The sequence below is a fragment of the Hoplias malabaricus genome, chromosome 7 (assembly GCF_029633855.1).
Source record: "Hoplias malabaricus isolate fHopMal1 chromosome 7, fHopMal1.hap1, whole genome shotgun sequence".
Lineage (NCBI taxonomy): Eukaryota > Metazoa > Chordata > Actinopteri > Characiformes > Erythrinidae > Hoplias > Hoplias malabaricus.
Window position 1 is genome coordinate 37,082,573 of NC_089806.1, and position 23,890 is coordinate 37,106,462.

The 23,890-nt window shown below is 40.8% G+C and overlaps 1 protein-coding gene across 2 annotated transcripts in view; it reads right to left on the reverse strand.

The window, feature by feature from the left end:
- The window catches only part of rock2b (rho-associated, coiled-coil containing protein kinase 2b), a 48,847-nt gene that overhangs the window by 23,426 nt on the left and 1,531 nt on the right, over nucleotides 1–23,890 (reverse strand). For both annotated transcript variants that reach the window (XR_010803864.1, XM_066676491.1), the window contains exons 2-16: nucleotides 18,267–18,348; nucleotides 16,112–16,212; nucleotides 15,336–15,473; nucleotides 13,541–13,801; nucleotides 11,796–11,940; nucleotides 11,581–11,719; nucleotides 10,996–11,087; nucleotides 7,731–7,890; nucleotides 6,728–6,821; nucleotides 5,024–5,112; nucleotides 4,834–4,882; nucleotides 3,259–3,394; nucleotides 2,521–2,612; nucleotides 1,892–2,138; nucleotides 456–562 (exon numbers count right to left, since the gene is read on the reverse strand). Coding sequence is in view for 1 of the 2 variants with exons in the window: in XM_066676491.1 (XP_066532588.1) it covers nucleotides 456–562; nucleotides 1,892–2,138; nucleotides 2,521–2,612; nucleotides 3,259–3,394; nucleotides 4,834–4,882; nucleotides 5,024–5,112; nucleotides 6,728–6,821; nucleotides 7,731–7,890; nucleotides 10,996–11,087; nucleotides 11,581–11,719; nucleotides 11,796–11,940; nucleotides 13,541–13,801; nucleotides 15,336–15,473; nucleotides 16,112–16,212; nucleotides 18,267–18,348 (1,932 nt within the window). In the remaining variant the exon portion in view is untranslated. The remainder of the gene's footprint in view (nucleotides 1–455; nucleotides 563–1,891; nucleotides 2,139–2,520; nucleotides 2,613–3,258; nucleotides 3,395–4,833; nucleotides 4,883–5,023; nucleotides 5,113–6,727; nucleotides 6,822–7,730; nucleotides 7,891–10,995; nucleotides 11,088–11,580; nucleotides 11,720–11,795; nucleotides 11,941–13,540; nucleotides 13,802–15,335; nucleotides 15,474–16,111; nucleotides 16,213–18,266; nucleotides 18,349–23,890) is intronic.

The window sequence follows — 23,890 nt, forward strand, 5'->3', positions numbered from 1 at the left end:
CAGACAAGTGCAGGTTTAAGCACAGCTAATGAGTAATCTTCAGGCCTCATTTACATATCATTTACATACATAGCTGGATGGTGAATTGATAACCTTACTTTCAGATTTTTTTTCTTAAAGAAAATTACTTAGTTTAAAAATCAGTTTCAAATAAGTACCAGTAAGTACCAATATATCTGGGACAGAATAGTAAGACCATCTCTAGTTTTGCCTAGAGGGAAATACCTGGGAGGGCATTTTTCTAATCTTACAGGAATGGCTGCATCAGTGCTATAACATTCAAGATTCAAGATTCCTTTATTGTCAATGCGCATATTATAATTAAATTAAGCATTTAAGCAGGGTGTTTGGTTTTCATGCATTTATCAAAAGTGCATGCAAGGTACAAATAAATGTACACACTTCACATATATAGTTTGATTCCACAAATATTATACAGAACAATTCACACATACCTTCTCCAGGACAGTTAGGTCCTCTTGGAGCTGTCTTTTCTCCCCTTCAGCTTTAGACAGAGAACCTTTCATCTGCTTTAGCTCCTCCTCCAGACCCGAGACACGAGCTGAGAGAGAGAGAGAGAGAGAGAGAGAGAAAACACAGTGTAACACACCAATGGCTTCAGAGCTGTGTAGGACACACAGTGGAGAAGACCTGGAAGAATGTTCTCTCAAGTCTGAGATGTGAGGTCAGCTACCTGCCTGTGGACTGTGGGCTGAAAATATCACCGAGCCAGTGTTTACTCTCCACAGGAGAACCTCCACCCAAACACAACAGCAGCACACAGTCCGGGAACACAAGGGCCCAGTGTGTGTCTCTGAGAAGATGTTTACACTCTGCACTAAAACTAACTTTATACACACACTCTACTTTTACATACACATTGCAGACCAGAGAGATTAGAAAGTGTTCATTAGAGGGTTTGAAACCCTCTTTCTAAGAACACCAGACAAGTTTAAAGTCATGTTCATGGCAGCTTTAGGAGAGAAATCAAGTTTGAGTCTTGTGCCACACAGCATTCTCCACTGGGTCAGTCTTGGTCTCCTAAGATTCTTAGTTGAAAGGACAATGTAGGACAGTACTAGTCTTAATTCATGCATTTGGAACTGAACCCATTTGAACTCTCTTCATGGTCTCTCTCTCTCTCTCTCATTTCACTCTATTCATTTAATATGCAGGAATGAATATGCAATTACCCCCACCTCTAAACCCACCCATCCCTTCTGACACTAGCCTTAACCTCAAGACAACCTGGAAAGCCCCACCTAGCATGTTGACGGTATCTTTCCTGTTTTAAGATGTATAAAACCCTCACTGTCTAAATCAGTTGGTTGCTAAGGTGTCCAAGACTGTTAATAAGTGGGTGCTATAGTGTTGTTAACGTGTTTCTCTGTGGTTGCTAAGGTATCCCAGATGGTATTTCAGGTAGTCGATAAAATCTTCCAGATGGTTGTTATGATGGTGGGTATGGTGTTTCATGTGGTTCCTACTGTGTCCCAGGTGTTGCTAGGGCATTGTCAGGCGGTTACTATGGTATCCAATACATTTGACTTGGTGATACTAGTGTATTTTATATCACCGTGCCATAAGAAGGGTGGAACAAAATACCCTACCTTCTTCACTCACTGCCTCGCTCACTCACTTCTTCCTTCGCTCCCTCCCTCCCCCCACTTGTACATCATTCTCTCCTTCACTCATTCCCACATTCCCTCCCTTATATTCTAAGTCAAACTTTCCCTTCACTTCCTTTTCCCCGCTCACTCTTTTACTCCACTCTCCACCCCTCCCATGTTCAAATACTCATTCACTTGTTCCCTCCCTCATTCATTCAACACTGTTTATGTCGTATTCACCCTCTCCCTTACTTCCTCGCTCCCTGCTGTCCTTCACTCACCCTGGAGGTCAGTGATGTGTTCTGTGCCCAGGCTGTGTTCCCTCTTCTCTGTCTCCAGAGCATCTTGTAGGCTGAGTTTCTCCTGCTCCAGGCTTAGTTTGCTGCTCTCCAGTTGGGTCAGACGCTCCTGTAGCTCCCTCAGAGACAAATCCAGCTGCTGGGCCTGCTTCACTGCCTCACCCTGAGCCTTCTTCAGCCGTGCAGACTCTCCCACCTCTGCCTGCAGCTTAGCATTCACCTCCTCCAACTACAGCAAGAGAGTGAAAAAGAGAGAAATAAGAAGAGAAGGAAAGGAAAGAGAGAGCTCAGCCAAAATATGTTTAAACAATGGCTTAGACTGAAGGTGGAACTCCAATATGAGTGTAAACAAAGCATTATGTGAGCTGAATTAGTTTTAATAGGGAAGCTGCTGATTGGGATTTGTTTATCTGATCTGTAACGGGAAAGAAAACATTTAAAAAACACTAAAATGTCATGGTTTGAATATAAACATTAGCATTTAGTAACCTGACAATAGTAACACAGATGTTGTCATCTTGACCTCAAGTATATTCACCTAAACTCTAGGGCCACAAACAGGGCTTAATACAATGCTTTTAATTGTTAAAATATAGAAGCAAGCAACTGACCTGTCTCTCAAGGTGGATGTTCTTCTCAGTGGAGATCTGGGAGTTGTGGCTCTTCTTCTTCAGCTCGGCCAGCTGCTCCCTCAGGCTGCTCACTGCACAACACCACACAGTCACATTAGAAGCACTAATATGTCTCGGACATGTGAAAACCAAAGGAGTATATGGGTAAAGCAACTTTTGTTTTTATTAAACGTCAGCTCATCAGTCAAATCACAGGTGGTTTAGCGGTCAATGTTTATGCAGGTCAATGCACAAACGAGTCAAACAATTGAGTCGCGTTAACTACAGTCCATATTTAAGAGGAATGAGGTCAGGTGATTGTTGCTCTTGGGCAGGAATATCTGATGCTCCGCCTCATTTTTCACCAACACTAACAGTGCCCTTTGAGATTATAAAATAAAAGAACATTCATGAGTGCCATATTTAAAAATATTAATAGATTAAAATCTACAGTGCATACTTAGTATTGGTCCAACCCCACAAAGAAATGTGAAGCTGAAAGTAAGGAGTTGTTCAAGGTTGATGTTTAAAAAAAATGATGCACTAATGCTCCACAAATACGTTTTTTCTTAAATTAAAATTAAATTAAATTTATGGCTTTGGCACAACAACATCGCTGCATCGTTTTCCATTGTTGTTACATGTAACATTACTATCCTGTCAAAATCTAGTATAGATATATTAATATAATATAAACATAGAGCGAGTGAAGAGTTAGCATTCAGCAAATGTTCTCACCTTCATTCTCAAGGCCTCGTTTTCGCTCTGTCTCCAGCTCTGCCTTTCTCAGGCTTTCAGTGTTCTGGTGCTGCAGAAGAGCTTTCTCTCTCTCCAACTTTCTCAAAGACTCCTCCGCCCTGTTCCTCGCACTCATCTATACAGAGAGAGAGAGCGAGAGAGAGAGAGAGAGAGAGAGAGAGAGAGTATCCAGTGGGAATATTCAGATTTATAAGAGTCTTACTACATTTTTGGCAATACAGATTTAATTACTTTCTCAACAAACTACAGACTGTCAAAATCTTAAAAAAGATTGGATATGCCAATGGAAACAGCCCGGCGCTGAGGCCAAATGGCTCTGTTGAAGGAAAATGGGCTTTCAATTTCCAAACTTAGATCAGCTTCGAATTCAACATCAGTGGATGAAAACACCTCTGAGAGCTATTTAAAACATTTATATCCTGCCGTATAGAAAGTGTTCAGCATAAAGCAACACCACCCATTACACTGAAGGAAAATGCCATGTCATGTTTGAATCAAATAAATAACAAAACCACAGCGATTAATCCAACATGTTAACTGTCTACGAGTATTTTACTTTCGATTGGCTTTTGGAAAGAATGGATTGATGGGATTTTGGTGATGATCTTCTTCCAAAAGAACAAGAACCACCTTCCAAAATCTACTGTAAGCAAGTAAACATTCCTGAGATGGAAGCAGACATTCCTCATTCACCTGACATTTCCTGGTTGTAAGAGAAGACAAGAATATCCAGGGGATTTCTACTGTTGCAGAACCAACTGCTGCTTTATAATTACAATTCACTGGAGTAGTGTGCCAACAGTTGATGAACAAAGAAACCACAGGCATTTTTAATATGCACTGAAATACATATTTGCCTCTTGAACGTAAAATGGCTTCAGTTGAGGTTGTGAGCAAAGCTTAAACCATTAAAAAGTCAAAGTCATTTAATTAATTTTTGCTTTTTTTGATTAGTGTAAAACCCCACTGCTCTGACATTACACAGACGACAAGTCACTTATAGCTTATAATTTATAGTGAGATGTATTTGTGTACTTTGCAACATTGGCACAAACTTACTATTACTATTTACTTCCCTTGGGATGCATGTCTTTTCATTGCTATGCTGATGAGACATATGTACATAAATTTTCCTGCAAAACTTTATTTATCTCCTCCTGTTTGGAGCAGATACAGCACAATTTTACAAAACTAAACAGATCAAACAAATGCTCGTAGGAACACCACATTTACTGCACAGCTGTCCAGGCCTTGACTATTTCTAGCACAGTTTCAAAACAGGCCACTAGGTTTGATTTTTATCAGAACGTCAAGGCTCATGTGTAAAAGGTCTGTGTAAAGCTTCCTTTCTCAGAGAGGCCTATTCATGCCTTTTGTAGCCTGCTATTGTTTCACAAATTACAATGTGTAGATTAGGGAAAACATATACTTATTGTGTTATATGATAAATTGGAAGACGCCCAATCTTCAACATGCGAAACACGGGTTAAAAATAAATACTCAAGATGTTTTATGAAAGGTTTCAGGCTTTCTCTGCTTTTCCTAGTCTCTTACCTCCTCCTCGAGGTCCTTGGAAAGTTTATCTAGTCGATCATTTGCGGTTCTGTTGAGATAAAAATAGAAAAAAATGTCAGAAGATAATTATGCGTGTAATTATACACAAGATTCATTCTCTGTAAAATAGTTAGGCACAAACTCAATGTGGCTGTGTGTGTTTGGCTTGTGTATATTTGTTGAGCTGTACCTGCATCTGCTTTCCAGTTCATCCTTGGTTTGCATCTCATTTTTGATTTTCTCCTCTAACTTGCTTAACTTCTTCTGCAGATCATCCGACTAAAGAGAAACACAGAACACACAACCACACATTTTTAACCAGATAATCTTCTGCATACGACTGACCTTCAGTTCCAAAACACCATTAGTATTCTGTATTCACCTGAATTAATTAGAAAGAAAGACGAGATATCACAGTGATAAGGATGAGTAAGGAAAGGCAGTGTACAACCAAGGCACATTCTTTTCACTATTTCTCTTAAGATAAATTAAAGTATATACTAGTTCTTAAAAGCTACAAAAAAAAAACAGTTGTTTATTCCCTTGGTTTTGAAAACACCCACATTAAGTCCTATAAACATTCTCTAGAAGGCTTGCTGAAGGATTACTCGGCTAGATGAAGCCATGAGGGTTACACACACAGCATTTTTGGAAATTCCTCTGCAGAAAGAGTTTCATTAAAGCTATCTTTACAATGTGGTTCCAGCCAGTGTTAATTTAGGGTTTCCCACACTAAGTGATCTATGATCTATTTATTTTTTTATTATAGGGTGCTCTCTGTTTTCTAATCAGTTGTTAAACATTCCTAGAGATTGCATACTTAACTTAGTGTACCACACACCAACATATCCAGACTGAGAGAGTTTCACATTGCGTATGCAGGCGTCTTGTCAAGACCTCATGTCTTCTTTTTAAAAAATGTAAATACTATTTTATATTAACTATTCATTAGACTCAGGACCAAGAATTGTGACTGAATAATTGTCTATGTTTAAGAATTCAATCAAATTAAAATAAATTCTAATATATATAGAGCAACTTTACGTAATAGGAAGTATAGGAACTGCTCATAAATTGTGAGCCTTAGGTATTAAAGACTGACCAGAAACAATCAGCCAATCTTTAGGTTAAGAAAGAAATGATTAGGCGGCACGGTGGTGCAGCAGGTAGTGTCGCAGTCACACAGCTCCAGGGGCCTGGAGGTTGTGGGTTTGATTCCCGCTCCGGGTGACTGTCTGTGAGGAGTGTGGTGTGTTCTCCCTGTGTCTGCGTGGGTTTCCTCTCGGGTGACTGTCTGTGAGGAGTGTGGTGTGTTCTCCCTGTGTCTGCGTGGGTTTCCTCCGGGTGCTCCGATTTCCTCCCACAGTCCAAAAACACACTTTGGTAGGTGGATTGGCGACTCAAAAGTGTCTGTAGGTTTGAGTGTGTGAGTTAATGTGTGAGTGTGTGTGTTGCCCTGTGAAGGACTGGCGCCCCCTCCAGGGTGTTTTCCCGTCTTGCGCCCAATGATTCCAGGTAGGCTCTGGACCCACCGCGACCCTGAACTGGATAAGCGCTTACAGATAATGAATGAATGAATAATGACTGATTAAGTCAAAACAAGACTAAGTTACGGCAACGTCCACAATATCTAAAGATTCTGTCTGTTAACGCAATAAAATAATAACATATCCTTAATTATCCAAATGAACAAAATGAGCACATGAACCTGAATGTTTGTGCGGAAAGGAAATCACAGTGCATCCAACAGTAAGGAAAGCCTTAAGCATCTTTTACACAGTGATAGAATACAAGGTTATACTCTATCCCTTGCCAGCAACTGAATGGGTCACTGTCATTGTGTCTGAATGTAACACAGAAAAAACCTTGATAACACATCCAGACACACACTGACCTCAGAACAGTTTAATTGTCGCTCCTTTTTGGAAGGACTGTTAATTTCATTGTCAGAGTCGTCTTCTGCAGAGCTGTTTCTGTCGTTCATTAACCTGCGAAAACCACATACAGATCGACACAGTGAGTGAGTGAGAGAGAGAGAGGGAAGAATGAGACAGGGAGTGGAGCAGTAAAGAAAGAGAGCAAGGAGAGAATTTGAAGTGAATGAATGCCACACTCAGCCATGGCTACTGTAACCACTTCCTTTAACACAAACATTTCACTTCCTGTCTCCAACCTCTATCGATTTACTTTATACAGAAGCTCACTATACCTCTATGGGCCCCTGCTAAGAGAGGGAACAAAACACCTGGACAGAATTAGACGGTGCTAAAGTATGCTGAAAAAGAACTCCCTTGACATACTTTCTTGTCTGCTTCTGAATGTATTTCTTTATATTTTTATTTTTTTCTTAACAATCACGATCTTGGACATTTCACAAGGTCTCTGCAAAAAGGACATGGTACATTTAAATGTTTTAATTTTCCCTAAAACTGATTTGTCCCATCAGTAACATTTATTTTTAAGCCCAATGTGACATGAACCAATACGAGCAAAGTTCAAGCAATCTACACTGGAGAATGTCAACAACGAAACCATAAACTAACTACAGCAGCTAATATCTGCTATAAACAGCCTCTTTGATTTCTGGTCTTTATAAACAGTACAGGAAAAACAAACAGAGTTTTTACCTTTTTGGAGTTGCTTGCTTTTGTCACAACTTCCTTCATGATCCACAACTTCTCTTATTTATAATGGTTGGTTTTATAGAGGCTGGTTACGTTAGCGTGCAGTTATCAGAAATTATTCACTCACTCTATATGCTTATACAGCTATAAGCTTACGCACCAATATAAAAACTATCTGTAGTATACTGGTACATAAACATACAGCAATCATAATCTTATTCAATCATCATTCAATCAATCAATCATTCAGCCCTAACACACAAACACACTTACTGGTTCTCCCTGAAGTAGGTAAAGCCCACAAAAGGTAGCTGGTTGCCTACGAAGGCGCGAGGGGGTGGGAAGGTCTCCACGTCTCCTTTCTCATCCTCGATGTCATCGAAATTTCTCGTGTCAATATCACTGTTCAACTCTGGCACGACTGGAGCCATGGCTGTGAGAGAGAGAGAGAGAGAGAGAAAGAAAATAATATAAAACTCTAGGGCCCTCCCTTTTTTTGTGCTGTGTTTCACTGCATGTGTGTGTGTGTGTGTGTGAGAGAGAGAGAGAGAGAGAGAGAGAGAGAGAGAGAGAGAGAGAGTATGTATGTATGTATGTATAATTTTCTGAAAGGCTCAGTGTGTGTGACACAAAGCAGACACTGTAGCTGCAGGGAGGAGTGGCATCCCCCAGTTGCCAAGCTGGCCACTGCTCACTCTCTCTACCTACTGAGTCCAGCCTGGCTCTCTCACTCTCTCTCTCTCTCTCTCTCTCTCACACACACACACACACACAGAAGTTTTTATAAAAAGTCAGGATGTACAGAAATGCATGTGTGTGCCTTTTAAAGTGTGCATGGCAGTAGTGTGTTCTATTTCTCTCATTTTCCTCAAGGAGTCTCATGAGTGCACCCTATGAGCAGTTAAATGTGCCTTTCTCGGAAAGTGTTCAACATACCAAACTTTAATAAAGGGTACCCACAATCCACTGCGATCCTGTGATTAAGCAAGGACTGATTAGAAATTGCCCAATCAGTATTTTTCATGGTGAAGATTGAGTAGAAATAATTTTGACAATCCTGATTTTGAAAACTGAATTTGGGACATAATGTGTGGTTTAGCTCATCTTAATCACATTAATTCAGTGAAAGTGGCACTTATGTCCATGTTGTTTACTCTTTGAACACAACACAAACGTATGCACTTCAAAGAGAATCTTAGGGCTCAGGGCAGGACATGAGACACAGATATTTTGTCCCGAAAATGTATGAAAACCAGCACAGAGTAAACACAAAGCAAAATACTAGCACTACATCCTATTCTCCTACGAAGGAAGAATTTTACCGCCCCAGAAATTTACTCTCTATATACTCTCTACAGATACTGAGTCCACTGAATCCCATCTACACAACTACCCTCTTATGCCCTGGGCTCACTGACCTGACAAATATGAACAAACTGTAATATTCTATAAACCAAATGAAGGGGAAGCATTCTTGGGTCAATAAAAAAAAAGTCTGTTGTGTTGGACGTGCTCTGACCTGAAAGAATACACAGCATAGCGTTTAGGTACTGGTACACATCAACTTTTTAAATATTTATCTGGCTAAACAGCTCATTTCATTGTTTTATCACTGTATTTGTAAAGTGTGTAACCTATCAATTATTGTAGTAATAGACGTCCAATATTATCATGAGCCCTCACTGGTCCGTCCTATTTTTAAACATGTCTGAGTTTGAAATTGTACATTTTTTACATAAAAAAACGTGACCACAGTGAGCTTTAAGACATTTTTATGAGTGTGTGCATTCTCCAATGTTCACTACATCAACTTGTGTCAGTTCAATCTAGCATTTGCTCAGAAATTGCAACGTCTTTACAGCTTCAGTAGCTTGTACCCAAAGTAGGCTTTCTTGCTAGCACCCATTTACTGGAAAGGGAAGCTCTTCGCTGACTGGAAGTAATGTTGGACCTATACTCTTTAATAAGAACTTTAATAAGAACTCTGGCTCAGCCTAAGTGACTGAGAGCGACTAAATACAGCTCTCTCACAGAGCGAAATAAGAAACAGATTGAGAACAGAAGAGCACAGTACTAGGGACTGCTCCAATTCAACAGAGAGAGAGAGAGAGAGAGAGAGAGAGAGAGAGAGAGGGAGTGAGCGAGAGAGAGAGAGAGAGAGGGAGTGAGCGAGAGAGAGAGAGAGAGACTGACACAAAGCGATAGAGAAAGAGTGATACAAGCTGGACATAAATGGGTAGAGTAATAAAGGGAGACGGGGAGACAAGAAAAGAAAATTAGAAAAATAGCTAAAAGTGATAGGGATATAGAGTGTGTGTGACAGAGTGAGAGTGTGTGAGCAAGAGAGAGATAGACAGAGAGAGTGAGTGAGAGAGAGAGAGATAGAGTGTGTGTGAGCGAGGGAGAGAGAAAGAGTGAGAGAAACAGAGTGTGAGTGAGAGAGTGTGTGTGAGCGAGAGAGAGAGTGTGTGTGAGCGAGAGAGAGAGAGTGTGAGCGAGAGAGATAGTGTGTGAGTGAGTGAGCGAGAGAGAGAGAGCGAGAGTGTATGAGCGAGAGAGAGAGAGAGAGAGAGAGTGTGTGAGAGAGAGAGAGGGAGAGTGAGAGAGAGAGTGTGTGTGAGTGAGAGAGAGAGTGTGTGAGCAAGAGAGAGAGAAAGAGTGATTGAGAGAGAGAGAGAGAGTGTGAGAGAGAGAGAGAGAGAGAGAGCGAGAGTGTGTGTGTGAGAGAGAGAGAAAGAGTGATTGAGAGAGAGAGAGTGAGCGAGAGAGAGTGTGTGAGAGAGAGAGAGCGCAAGAGAGAGAGAGAGAGAGAGAGAGAGTGATTGAGAGAGAGTGTGTGTGTGAGAGAGAGAGAGCAAGAGAGAGAGAGAGAGAGAGCAAGAGAGAGAGAGAGAGCGAGAGAGAGCGAGAGAGAGACTGCTAGTGGTTTTGAATCAGTCCTCTCATTAGTAGTTCTGCTTTGGCCACGAGCTGCGAGCTGGGTTCCACCCGTATCCAAAAATGAACAGAACAAGTAGATAAATAATACAGAGCAACACTGCACAAGATCCACTGGAAAACATCTCTACAAATCAATCCCCAAAACTAACCATGTCCAAACAGCACAGTACAATAAACAGTGAAAGAGGGTTTAACCCAGCAATAAAGCAATAAAGCATCATGCTGTGCATTGTGTACAATCACCAACTGGATCTTTAACCTGTTGCACTCCTGTCTAAATAATTGTAACACTGTATAGTATACACAGCAAGGACCTTGCAAATATTCATAATATTGTAATGAAATCGAAAAAAAGTATCGTATTGGTAATTAGAAACAGGACGAGTAAAAGAAAAGGTCACAAGAAATCAAATGGCACAAGCCATTTTCCCTTAATGAGGTAAAGCACTAAGCAAACTGCTGCCTACTTAGAGCTTGAAAATCCAGAAATTCAGTCACCACAGGCAAATTATGCATATAACACAATGTTTACTTTATCACTTCATTACTGAGAGCTGTTTGGATCCCTCTAAACAAACCCAAACCACTGACTGCTTACTGTCTCGGATGGTGTCGAATGTCCACTGCTCGTTTTTGAAGAAGGGATGAGACTTGATTTCCTCCACTCCTCTCCGTCCCAGCCTCACCTCCCTGTACATACCAAAACACTAATCAACACACAGACAAACACAGCTGTAGAGGCAAACCAAACACACTCGACGCAACCACTGCACACACATGCACAGCTTCCATTCAGTGTAGGATCTTTGTGCGCAACTAGTCTACCCAACACAGCATGTGTGTGTAAAGAGAGAGAGGAATGCAGCGACAGGATTCAAGAACCCCCACAAACACACACACACACACCAAAGTTCCCCTCCCTTCTTCAGTCCCTCGCACTTGAGGGGTGCAGCAGACTGATCTGCCACGTGTGGGACATTCCAGCTCTCAGCCCAAATCTGAACTGATGACTGTGTGTATGTTTGTGTGTACTCTGCTCACAAATATCAGAAATGTTGAACACACTGCTCGTGTATCAGAGAGTTCCCTGTTCACTTAGAACAGCCATGCCATTGAACTGCATTGAATTCCGATGCGCATTATTTCTAAATGCACTGCACACTGAGTTCTGTCGCGCTCTCACCTGTCAGTTAGGAAGGCACAGATGAGGTCTTTAGCTTCTTTGGACATCTCTGCATCATCAGGGAAGGTCAGGCTCTTTTTGTGGTCCATAATCTTGCCATACGTTCCCACCAATGATTCCGTATAGAACGGGGTTTCACCTTGAGGAAGGGAAAAAACAAACAATTTACAGTATTTATAGTGTACTTTTAAATAGAGTAGAGAAGAGAAACTCACCAACAAACAGCTCATAGATAAAGACTCCTACAGACCACCAATCACACTCGCGTCCATAGTAACCCGTCCCTCCCTGTGACATCAGCACCTCTGGTGAAATGTAGTCAGGAGTCCCCACAGCTGTGTCACAGCGGACCATACCAGACTGCGGCAACAAATTCATGCATTAATACATAAGTACATACAACCAACAATGTTTTTAATGTTGTGGCTGATTGGTGTATACACACAGACAAAGCCATAAACCATTACAGAAACATGCCATTATAGATAAATATGAGAACATCAGAAGTGCTGTGGTCTTAGTTTGGGGAGTCATTTAACCTACTGACCACAAGGTGGCAGAAAAAGTAACTGTTCAAACACTGAAAAGCCAAAGGTTTGGAATCAGCACTGAATAAAAATATTTCAGTAACTTCAGTACCTCCGTCAAACCTGGGATGTATTTTACATCTTGTTCTCTGGTTACAAATACTTTAAATATTTACATAACACTTCATCACTGTTCATTGTTCCCTATTATATTTTCTTAATGTTATACAGTCTATATTCTTATTGTTTATCACTGGGTTGTATTATTATAGAAGTATGTCATGATGTTTTTAGGGCGGCACGGTGACGCAGCAGGTAGTGTCGCAGTCACACAGCTCCAGGGGCCTGGAGGTTGTGGGTTTGATTCCCGCTCCGGGTGACTGTCTGTGAGGAGTGTGGTGTGTTCTCCCTGTGTCTGCGTGGGTTTCCTCCGGGTGACTGTCTGTGAGGAGTTGGTGTGTTCTCCCTGTGTCTGCGTGGGTTTCCTCCGGGTGACTGTCTGTGAGGAGTTGGTGTGTTCTCCCTGTGTCTGCGTGGGTTTCCTCCAGGTGACTGTCTGTGAGGAGTGTGGTGTGTTCTCTCTGTGTCTGCGTGGGTTTCCTCCGGGTGACTGTCTGTGAGGAGTGTGGTGTGTTCTCTCTGTGTCTGCGTGGGTTTCCTCCGGGTGACTGTCTGTGAGGAGTGTGGTGTGTTCTCCCTGTGTCTGCGTGGGTTTCCTCCGGGTGAATGTCTGTGAGGAGTGTGGTGTGTTCTCCCTGTGTCTGCGTGGGTTTCCTCCGGGTGCTCCGGTTTCCTCCCACAGTCCAAAAACACACGTTGGTAGGTGGATTGGTGACTCAAAAGTGTCCGTAGGTGTGTGTGTGTGTGTGCCTGTGTTGCCCTGTGAAGGACTGGCGCCCCCTCCAGGGTGTATTCCCGCGTTGTGCCAAATGATTCCAGGTAGGCTCTGGACCCAGCTGGATAAGCGCTTACAGATAATGAATGAATGAATGATGTTTTTATTGACTTTGTGGCACTTGACTATGTTGAAAATGAAGCAAGCTCACTATGTATAGTCCAATGCAACTTCGCTGGTTTTGAATTAATTAAAAGAAATTGTAAATATCAAAAATATTAAAGGATACTCAGAGCTGCACAGAATGTGCAAATGAGTCAGAACTATGCACAGAATCAAGCAAGGTTATATAGGTAATAAAATTATATCCATCACGTATACGTTTTTAAGTGTTAACCTAAGGCATAGTAAAATAGATTAATTCTTTATTGCTTATTATTTATCCTTAATAACTTTTAGTTTCTCCTGAAATATATGTTTAGTGTCATAGGATGAGTGATTTTAATTAATCAAATAAAAGCAATGCTAAACTTTTGATTACTAGTGTACACATACCATTTACCAAAAAAAAAATAATAAATAAAAAAAACACACAAACCTTGTCCATTTTCATGCAGGTGCCAAAGTCAGCGAGTTTGAGGTGGCCGTTACGGTCCAGCAGCATGTTGTCGGGTTTGATGTCTCTGTGGATGAAGCCCATGGAGTGGATGGCATCCAGTGCCAGCACCACCTCCGCTGTGTAGAAGCGAACCCACTTCTCTGGCATGTCGTAGTTCATGGTCAGAGTCACCAGGTCTCCTCCCGGCATGAACTCCATCACCAGGTACAGGTGCCGCACGTCTTGAAATGCACAGCATAACTGCACCACACAACAGCATTATGCAACAAAGATTATTATTGTACTGATGACAGTTTAATCTGATGGTAGTTCCAGGATGCAGAAACTTAACATTTAGAGTTGGGATCAGAGTTCAATGTGTTAGTGGTTGTGGAGGCAGTAGGGTACCATGACTGTAAATGATGTCTATGTTATATTTTGTCTGTAACTATTGCACAATACTGTGCAATATAGCGGCTAATACCCCTGCCCTCCACACAGGGGACGAGGGTTCATATCTCAGCTCAGACAGCAATGCCACACTAAGCCAAAAAGTATATTTAAGCAAGATTCTAACGCTGCTCTAACAATGCTAAAAGTCACTGTGAATAAAAGAATCTGCTGAAATGCTGTAAATGTAGAGAGTATTATTACATTCCACCCCTAACCCTCTACCCGCCACTGATGTACTCAACAATAATTCAGCGTCTTCCCCAGAGGCACGCATATTTAAAAGAACACTATGTAATATTTTTACCTTAAAATGACAGCTTCAAAATCATTGTGATGCTCCACTGAGCTGTAATAGATAGAAAAGAGCCTCGGTTTTGGCTACTCAAGGCTCAGCACTGCAGAAACTGAACTATGTAACGTTTGTAGGAGTTTAGGAAACCACCCTCCGCCCCCAACCCAGAAGAAAAACCTTAATGTCTTGGTTTTTTCTCCTAGACAACAACGAGATCAGATGGAAAAACTAAAGAAAGTGAAAAACCTCAGTGATTTAATGTGTCTCTGGAGTTTTACCTGAAATCTCAACAAAGTCACAAATAGTGCTCAGACTTGCCAGATGAAATAAACCCTAGTATCACATTTATCTCCCTCCTTCATTTCCTTTGTCTCCTTTTTTTCTGTAGGAGATTCTAGGAGAATCAGGATTATGTTTCCTGAGTCATTACAGACCCTATGAACAATACTATTTTGCTCTGGGCCTTGCCCTTGATTTCAGGACAGTGTTGTAAAATGCAATACGCCCTGCCCTTGTAGGGGGAGCCCTGGAGCAAAAATCCCAAATCTTACATAGTGTTCCTTTAATGTTTTAGCCTATAGTCAGGAGACTCTGAATCTTGATAATACCATAGGCCATAAAGTCAGTAATTATAAGTGATAAAACTGGGTCATCAATATTGACAGACAGTACAAGCCAACCTCGATTTCAGTTAAATATTCTTAGTGATATAGATGCTACTACAGAGCAACAACAAAGGTTGCCCTTATTATGTGTAAAATACAACTTCATTACTTGCAAATGATGGGTGGGTTTGAGTAGTGATGTTCATTTAGTTCAGATTCTGTGATCTACACGATATGCAAAACTTATTTCCAGGAAATACTGCTGGTAGATCAACAATTTTGTGCTATCAGTTTCAGCCCTGTATTCGCTAGACACTGCTCCCTGTCTCTTTCCTTATTTCTGAAAGCTCCATAAAAGACATTTCTTTCATATTCATGACAAACGAGGCTTGTGTGTGGGTAAACTGAAACAAGAAGGTGTGTCAGCGGTGTAATAAACACTTACCTGAACGATCCATGGGCTGTTGGAGAAGGCCATGATGTAGCGTTCTTCCCAGAAGAAAGCAGAGTCCGAGCGCTTTATCATCTCAAACTTACTCAGCTGCTTCATAGCGTACACTTGCTTGGAGTCCTTGTGCCTCACCTGCACAAAAATACAGACAGAGTTCAACAGAAACGCTGCTGAAGACGGCCCTTAAATCTACAGCCTCTGTATAATTTCAGCTTCCAATGTTAGGCTTATGGATACACCCAGGATTTCCTAGAATGGACAAATACAGCTTGCATTTTAGTGTTTTTCTTTCCTTTGTCATTACTCATGTTGGACATGTCAAAACAGAGATGTAAAAGTTCTTTGGACTTGAAAACAGTTTTAGGTGTCATTCTCATGACATGCTCCTTTTTTTAAGAAACAAAAATAAAAACTTAAGTTTATCAGAGTTTTAAAAATATTTTATTAATGCTTAAATCATGACAATAAATAAATAAAAAAGAGTGACCTGTATGTTCTGAAGAATAGGAATCTGTGATGGTTTCAGCTAGTTTAAATAAATGTATGAAAAAAAAGTAAGAAAAGGTAGAGGGACACCAAATTATAGACCTCCATCTGAAAGATCTCACATAGTCTGTTGGTGCTCTTTTCTCTGAAGACATGTACTGACATGCAAAGCGTTACAAGCACCAATGCCGCAACACAGCACGAGATGTCAATGCCTCAGGACAGACGGTGTGTTGTAAGGAAAACACACACACACACACACACACACCTGAGGAGTTACTCACCAGCTGCACAGATCCATAGGCTCCTTTGCCAATCAGTTTTATTTTCTGGAAATCATCTAGTCTAATCTGCACCTCCCTCAGACCACTAACTGCTTTTTCATCTGCAAAAAAAAAAAAAATCATAATGAATTTTCAGTTTCCACATCTACACATTAGTTTGCAATGAGCTTCTACATAACACTGTTTTACTGCCTGAAAAGAGTTTGATAATACAGTGATTCCTCGTTTTTCGCGGGGGAAGCGTTGCAAGACCGAAAAACGAATTTCTGCGAAGTAAAGATATTTTTTTAATGTATTTAACGAGTATTTGGGCTTTTAAAACCCTCCCTGTTACTGTTAACAACCCACCCTCTCCATTAAACAGTCGTTCTCTAATGTTTTTCAGCTGGAGCTACATGTGATATCCTACCAGTTTCTTTAATAGAGTCATTCCTAAGCTGTGATTTAGCGTAACTAAATTTCACACGGATGTGGACATGAACAATACATGTACTGTACATAAGAAATACTTGTAAATGATATATTTTGTCACCTAAAGGCCTTGTTTAATACATGTAATTAATTTAAAAAATACTTTTAATTTACACACCATAAAAAAATGATATTTTTAGGTGATATAGCGGCCATAAGCCCCCTTGAAAAAACCTGCGAAGTAGCGAATCCGTGAAAGATGAACCGCGAAGTAGCGAGGGATTACTGTATATTTAAATATTGGTTATTTTTCAAATTCTGAAGTTTGGAAATGCTACATGTGTTATCCCATTGTCGTAATTGCATCATTCATGAGCACCTCAAACCTTTCCACCTTTGGGCCAAAGGTTTCTAAGGCACCTAAGGAAGGCACTTTGAAAAAGATAAAGCTAAAAAAAAAAACCCATATATAGCATGAACATTTTTGTATTTAGCAGACTCCTTTCAATATTACAAACCTGAAAGAGCAGGGTCATTAGTAGCAGTTAAGGCTGGAAAACACTTCTATATCCATGTATATCACAATAACAATTATATGATTTTTAAAGACTTTTTCAATATTTCAATATACATTATGTACACCATTTCTCACTGACTGATGTTCATACAGGGCAGTGGTGTCTAGGGGTGGAACGATAAGACCCTAAAATAATATCACGATGTTTCCGGTATTTTGGCAATAACGATATTCTTGGCGATATGCACAAAACACGGAAAAATACTTGTATTAATGTCAAAGCAGACTATTGCCACAAAATCAATGTTATAGTAACATGTATTATATTAAAATAAACATATTTAATGTATATTAATAATATTAAAAGCTTCTTTCATTTCTAACATAATACCATGGTTTATTGTACATCTGATGTTTTATAACCAAACCATCTCCACAGGCCACTCTTTTTGGAACAAAGTCCTCCACCCCAGAGCCACTTTTTACCATACTTCACTCTGGCTAAATCACTCATGTAAAGAACGTATGCTGTATTATGGGTAACTGCATGACATCATTATGTAAACAAGTCTGAATATCACTAATATCACGATATTGATACGATACGTCACAGCCCTAGTGCTGTCAGTTCATTTCACTCCGTTTTAAAGTTATTTTAAAAATAGTAATATCGAGGACGCTAGGAGGTTTATGTTTGTTATGATGATATCGTGTTTCATGATTGTTCTTGGCATATTTTCTGTGGCTTTTATACAGTTAATATGAATATGTGAATTATATCAGCCAGCCCTAGCAGCAGCATTTTGAATGTCAATATATCAGACCTATTAACATCCTCATTAGGTGATGCACCTAGAAAATCTGATAAAATTGTCTTCATTTTTAAGGGAAAGCAAACCTGACAAGGGTTAGAACAAAAACTGTCAAACAATTACTGTACTCTTAAGATATTTACCACACAAAAACAGAACAGCAAACTGCATAACACAACCAATAGACAAAGTGATGTAGAAAAAAAGTAGAAGAAAACCACACTGAGAAGCACCTCATGGAAATGGCTCACTCACTCACATGCTCACATACATTTAGGAACTGCACAACATGGGGGCGCTATTCATTGCTTTGCATTAAAGACACTGTTATTTTTGCATAAATTAACCATACAGTCTGTGAATAAGAGGCTCATGCTAGTGATAGTATTCATATCATCTGTTTAAAGGGACTTACATCTGCTCAAGAAAGCATCAATGTTTTTGTTCTTCCGCAGAGTAGGATGATTCAGGTCAAGGGCCAAGGCGTTCATGGAATCCTGCACAAATTGAAAACAAAGATTTAATCCATTAGATAAAGGCATCTGTGCTAAAGAATTTCTTCAGCACCCTCAGGGCACAAAAGAGCTGCTCTATAACTTGCTCGAATATCAAAATCTTATGATCTATACTGGAAAGTTGGGTTTAAAAATGGATCAGCTAAAATATGCTACCTGGTCTGATTAATGAAAAACACGGTTTCCAGAATCCAATTTTAACTTTTAATCAAGCCTTCAACAATATTTTTGGTTATTTCAACAGCTATTATTAACGAAGGTGGGAATTTGCAAAAGATTATTTGTGGATGACTCTAGAACAGAGGTGCACAACTCATGTCCAGGAATGCCGGAATCCAGCAAAGTTTGGTGATTCTTTTGCTCACACCTGATTCAACTCATCTGTTAATTGCCAGGTTTATGGGAAGTGTTTTAGAAGAGGAATCACCAAACTTTGCTGGATACCGACCCTAGAGGACTGGGGTTGTGCACCCCTGTTCTAAAGGAATGATTTGGTCCCCCAGAATATTATCTATCCCAATTTCCCCTTAGCCAATAGAGAGCACTTATTTTAGCTCATAATTTTTCTTAAAATATTTTTTTTTAAATAAATAAGCATTATTTAAAATGTAAAATAATAAATATTCCACCAGTGACATAATGTAATTGCACCAGACAAACACATCAGTTATGAGCATAACAGCTAGAGATTCAGAAACCACTGGTAAGAACAATATTTTACATTCATTTTAAAGGAAAAGTGTGTTATATATAAAGATATCACTGAAAAGTGAATATTGTTATTGTAGTGTGCAGCCTAATTTTGGGCTCATTTTGTTTATTTCAAACTTAATCAACCACAAAAACCTATTTGGGCACATACCCAGGTCCTGTCACACTGCTGATACATCACAAGGCTGTTATGTTAGAGTTAAAAATACGTACAAAGGAGACCTCCCCAGTTGCACCCCCCTCACACACAAAATAAACGAAACATTCCTCTCTGTCTCTTTCGCTAACACACACATACACACCACTGTGATGTGTCAGTCTGAAGGTCGTGACTCAAATGCATCCTTCTTGGATGTTATTATCAAGTAATATTCAGTAAATGAAATACGCACTTTTTTATTATCATGTTACTGGCTAGAGATGCTAAACATTCTAAACCTATTTTCCAACATAAAAACAAAGTTGTATTATGTTCGACGGCTTCTTCCATTACACAATCACTTTACCGAATATGAATATGTATAAAATTTTCATTTGTTTCTGAACCTCAAAGGAGTTTTGCACTACAATGTCCCAGCCTGATTCGACCTATTCCCAAAAACACATTTGTACGTCACTATCACCGCCTCTGCAAATAAGCCAGACCACAGCAGGCATGCATACACATGCATAAACACAGACACACACGTACTAGGAGGCAGGAAGCGCCCGGCACTCAGAATGCTGGAATTGGTTATCTTACTCTCCTCAATTCGAGGATGTGACTTCAGCTTCCTGAACGGCCTTTCCCTTAGTAATGGGAAGAGGTAAAGTGGGGGCAGGGAAGCCTAGTTATACATGTGAGCTATTTAAACATTAGGGTAGGAACATTGAAAGACTGTGTAGTCTAATTCCCAAGAGGACATTGCTGAGAAAAGGAAACCAACAAAAAAGAATTTGCATGAGAACCTCAAAAATAGTCTGAGGATGTGAAGAGTTGTTTATGGACTAATTTATAATTTGTTACAGAGAGAGATCACAAGAACAGAAAAGGCAATTGAATTTCACAACGAGTCCAACGTTGTTTTTTTGGACTGTGGGTGGAAACCTGAGCACCCAAAAGGAAAGCCACGTAAACATTGGGGAGATAACACCAAACTCCTCACAGGCTGTGACCTGAGGTGAGGGGTGAACAGACGACCCCAGGATCCTGGAGCTGTGTGACAGTGGCATAACCATTAGTGCCACTTATAGCACCATAACGGCACCCATGAAATATTACGCCACAGTTAAAAACATACACCCCAGACCTTACAATAAATATAGCACAAAATACAAGTGCATTCAGTTCAACACACACTAAATGTACCTCTATAAAACAGCCACATATGAGCTTAAGATCAGCATTCTCAAAGCCAAGCATGGTTTTTAGATGCATGAAGCCCACCCACTTCCCCCAGGTATTTGTCTTGGAGCAGTGAATCTTCATTTTCTTGAGTGTTTTAGATTTATACAATGCCTGTGGGTGTGGCTTCTGTGATCCAGAACTATCCTACCAAAACCAGGCCTGATCAAACTAATGTTCTCATGTTTAAATGCCATCAAATCCTCCCAGAAATGTTCCAGTATCTATTTTAAAATGTTTTTAACAAAGTAGAATAAAAGAGAAGATATGTTGGATGACCAAGTATCCATAAATGCTTGGCCATTTGGTGTATGTACAAAGAAGTCCACTACAACCTGCCATTTTGCCATGTTTTGTTTCTTACTGTGGAAGAGAGCACTATTTGAATTGAACATAAAGAGGAATTCAAAGTAGAGTTTAATCACGATGTCCATTTTTCATGAACATTTAAAAATGCCACACATCTCAATGCGTGGAAACTAAACTGTTTCTTTAACTTTATGGACTTTTAAAGAAGACTGATGAGGATGTGAATCTGTCTATATATACACTGCATGTTAATAAGGCTACAGGGACTCAGCGAGTTCTTTCCCAGTGATCAGCTCTCTACATTTGGTGACGCACATGCACCCAAAATATATCACACAATAACTCCAAAGCTTACTTGTGGGCAGCTATCTTTTTATATAAAGAGCATAAGCATTCAAGTGATGCAACCATTCAAAAGTGGCCTTCAAGAGAGCCTTTCAAGTGTATGTGTATGTATGTACGTGTGTGGAGAGGGGGGGGGGGTTGTGGAACATTAAAAGCTCTGCTAAATTCACTTTCTGCTTGTTACACATCATTGCCTTGACATTGCTGACACTGCCAGCTTGTCACAGCATGAAAAACTAAAGTCAATTTTGGTGCACACCAGAGATGTGTAGAAAACAAAAGGCTATTTCACTAGACCAGAAGATAAGATTTCTCATTAGTAATGTATTGAAAAAGCTGGTCATTTGCATAGAAAATTACACATCAGTTGACTGCAAGTTTGAAAGTGTTCCCAAACAAAGATCAACAGAACGTTCACAAAAGCTTGCTTGGAAAGTCCCCTCTCGTTTCACAAAGCTTACAGGGCATTGAAAGCACCCTCAAAAGCCAGGAGCAGACCTGCCATTAAATGCTTAGCTGGTAATTAAGGTGGAAAGATATTATGTGGTCACTTAAAGTGACAGTTCAGTGAAAAATGTAGTTGATCAGCCAAGACAGGATTGTTGTCTGAGCTTTCCTTCTTTCGTTTGGCACTTTAGCTATGAGGTTAATGTAACTAAGGTTATAGAAGCGTATGTAAATCGCTGTTTTCCCTAAGTTAATTAGCACACTAACTCCAATCCTTGCTTATCAGGTTTCTGAGACTGTCACTACACTGATGACGGTGTATAATATACAATGCGGAAACTCCTAGACCTCTTGGAACTTGATGTAAAACAAACATCCCTGTCTGTTACTTTTAATAAATATACACATATACGTTTTCAACTAAGCAAGTAAAATATGAATTGTCTTTTACAAGCATTATATATCCTTGATTTATTTAGTGCCAAAAAATATCAGATCAACTGCTAATAGTACCTGCCATTATCCAAAAAATCCCATAAAAACTCTAACTGAGTTTCCAAGAGTCATGGTTCGATTCCTGCTCCGGGTGACTGTCTGTGAGGAGTGTGGTGTGTTCTCCCTGTGTCTGTGTGGGTTTCCTCCGGGTGACTGTCTGTGAGGAGTGTGGTGTGTTCTCCCTGTGTTTGCGTGGGTTTCCTCCGGGTGACTGTCTGTGAGGAGTGTGGTGTGTTCTCCCTGTGTCTGCGTGGGTTTCCTCCGGGTGACTGTCTGTGAGGAGTGTGGTGTGTTCTCCCTGTGTCTGCGTGGGTTTCCTCCGGGTGACTGTCTGTGAGGAGTGTGGTGTGTTCTCCCTGTGTCTGTGTGGGTTTCCTCCGGGTGACTGTCTGTGAGGAGTGTGGTGTGTTCTCCCTGTGTTTGCGTGGGTTTCCTCCGGGTGACTGTCTGTGAGGAGTGTGGTGTGTTCTCCCTGTGTCTGCGTGGGTTTCCTCCGGGTGACTGTCTGTGAGGAGTGTGGTGTGTTCTCCCTGTGTCTGCGTGGGTTTCCTCCGGGTGACTGTCTGTGAGGAGTGTGGTGTGTTCTCCCTGTGTCTGCGTGGGTTTCCTCCGGGTGACTGTCTGTGAGGAGTGTTCTCCCTGTGTCTGCGTGGGTTTCCTCCGGGTGACTGTCTGTGAGGAGTGTTCTCCCTGTGTCTGCGTGGGTTTCCTCCGGGTGACTGTCTGTGAGGAGTGTTCTCCCTGTGTCTGCTTGGGTTTCCTCCAGGTGACTGTCTGTGAGGAGTGTTCTCCCTGTGTCTGCGTGGGTTTCCTCCGGGTGACTGTCTGTGAGGAGTGTTCTCCCTGTGTCTGCGTGGGTTTCCTCCAGGTGACTGTCTGTGAGGAGTGTGGTGTGTTCTCACTGTGTCCGCGTGGGTTTCCTCCGGGTGACTGTCTGTGAGGAGTGTTCTCCCTGTGTCCGCGTGGGTTTCCTCCGGGTTCTCCAGTTTCCTCCAACGGTCCAGAAACACACGTTGGTAGGTGGATTGGCGACTCAAAAGTGTCCATAGGTGTGAATGTGTGAGTCTGTGTTGCCCTGTGAAGGACTGGCGCCCCCTCCAGGATGTATTCCCACCTTGCGCCCAATGATTCCAGGTAGGCTCTGTACCCACCGCGACCCTGAACTGGATAAGCGCTTACAGATAATGAATGAATGAATGTTTCATACAGGTTCAGGTCTAATATGGTAAATTTAATAATGTTTTATTGTTATGAAGCGTAGTATATTATTATTATCAAATATTGTTCATCAGTGTTGTCTCACATACACATCATCCATGGTAATGAATCATCTACAAACACTACAAGTAAATACAGCTGCAATAATGTTAGCAGAACAGTTAGCAAACTGTGGCTGCTAAAAAACGGCTCAAACCCTGCCCACATTCAAGACACCTCATCAGGAGGGCTTTCCGGTTCTTTAGACCTGAAATCCTCACACTTAAGACCACTATGTCTCCACTTAGCAGATTCTGCCATGGTTATTTTTTTTTCTTTTTACATTTTTAAGCGCTTAGAGGGAGAGACAAGGGTTACTTGACACTCACCTACACATGCACACAAACAAACAGATTGGAAATAGACCAGACCTGGCCAGGCACATTCTTGAGGAGAAGGGTGTGTTCCCACACCGAGATCATATCAAACCAAAGCAGATAAGAGTCAGAAACATTGGTCTCGCACTTTCGTCAATTTCTCTGCACTCTGCTCATACGCTTTACACTTCTTTGCTGCGTTACGTTTGTTTATGCTTTGTTCGTGTATGTATGGGGTTGTTTTTGTTGAGTTCTTTGC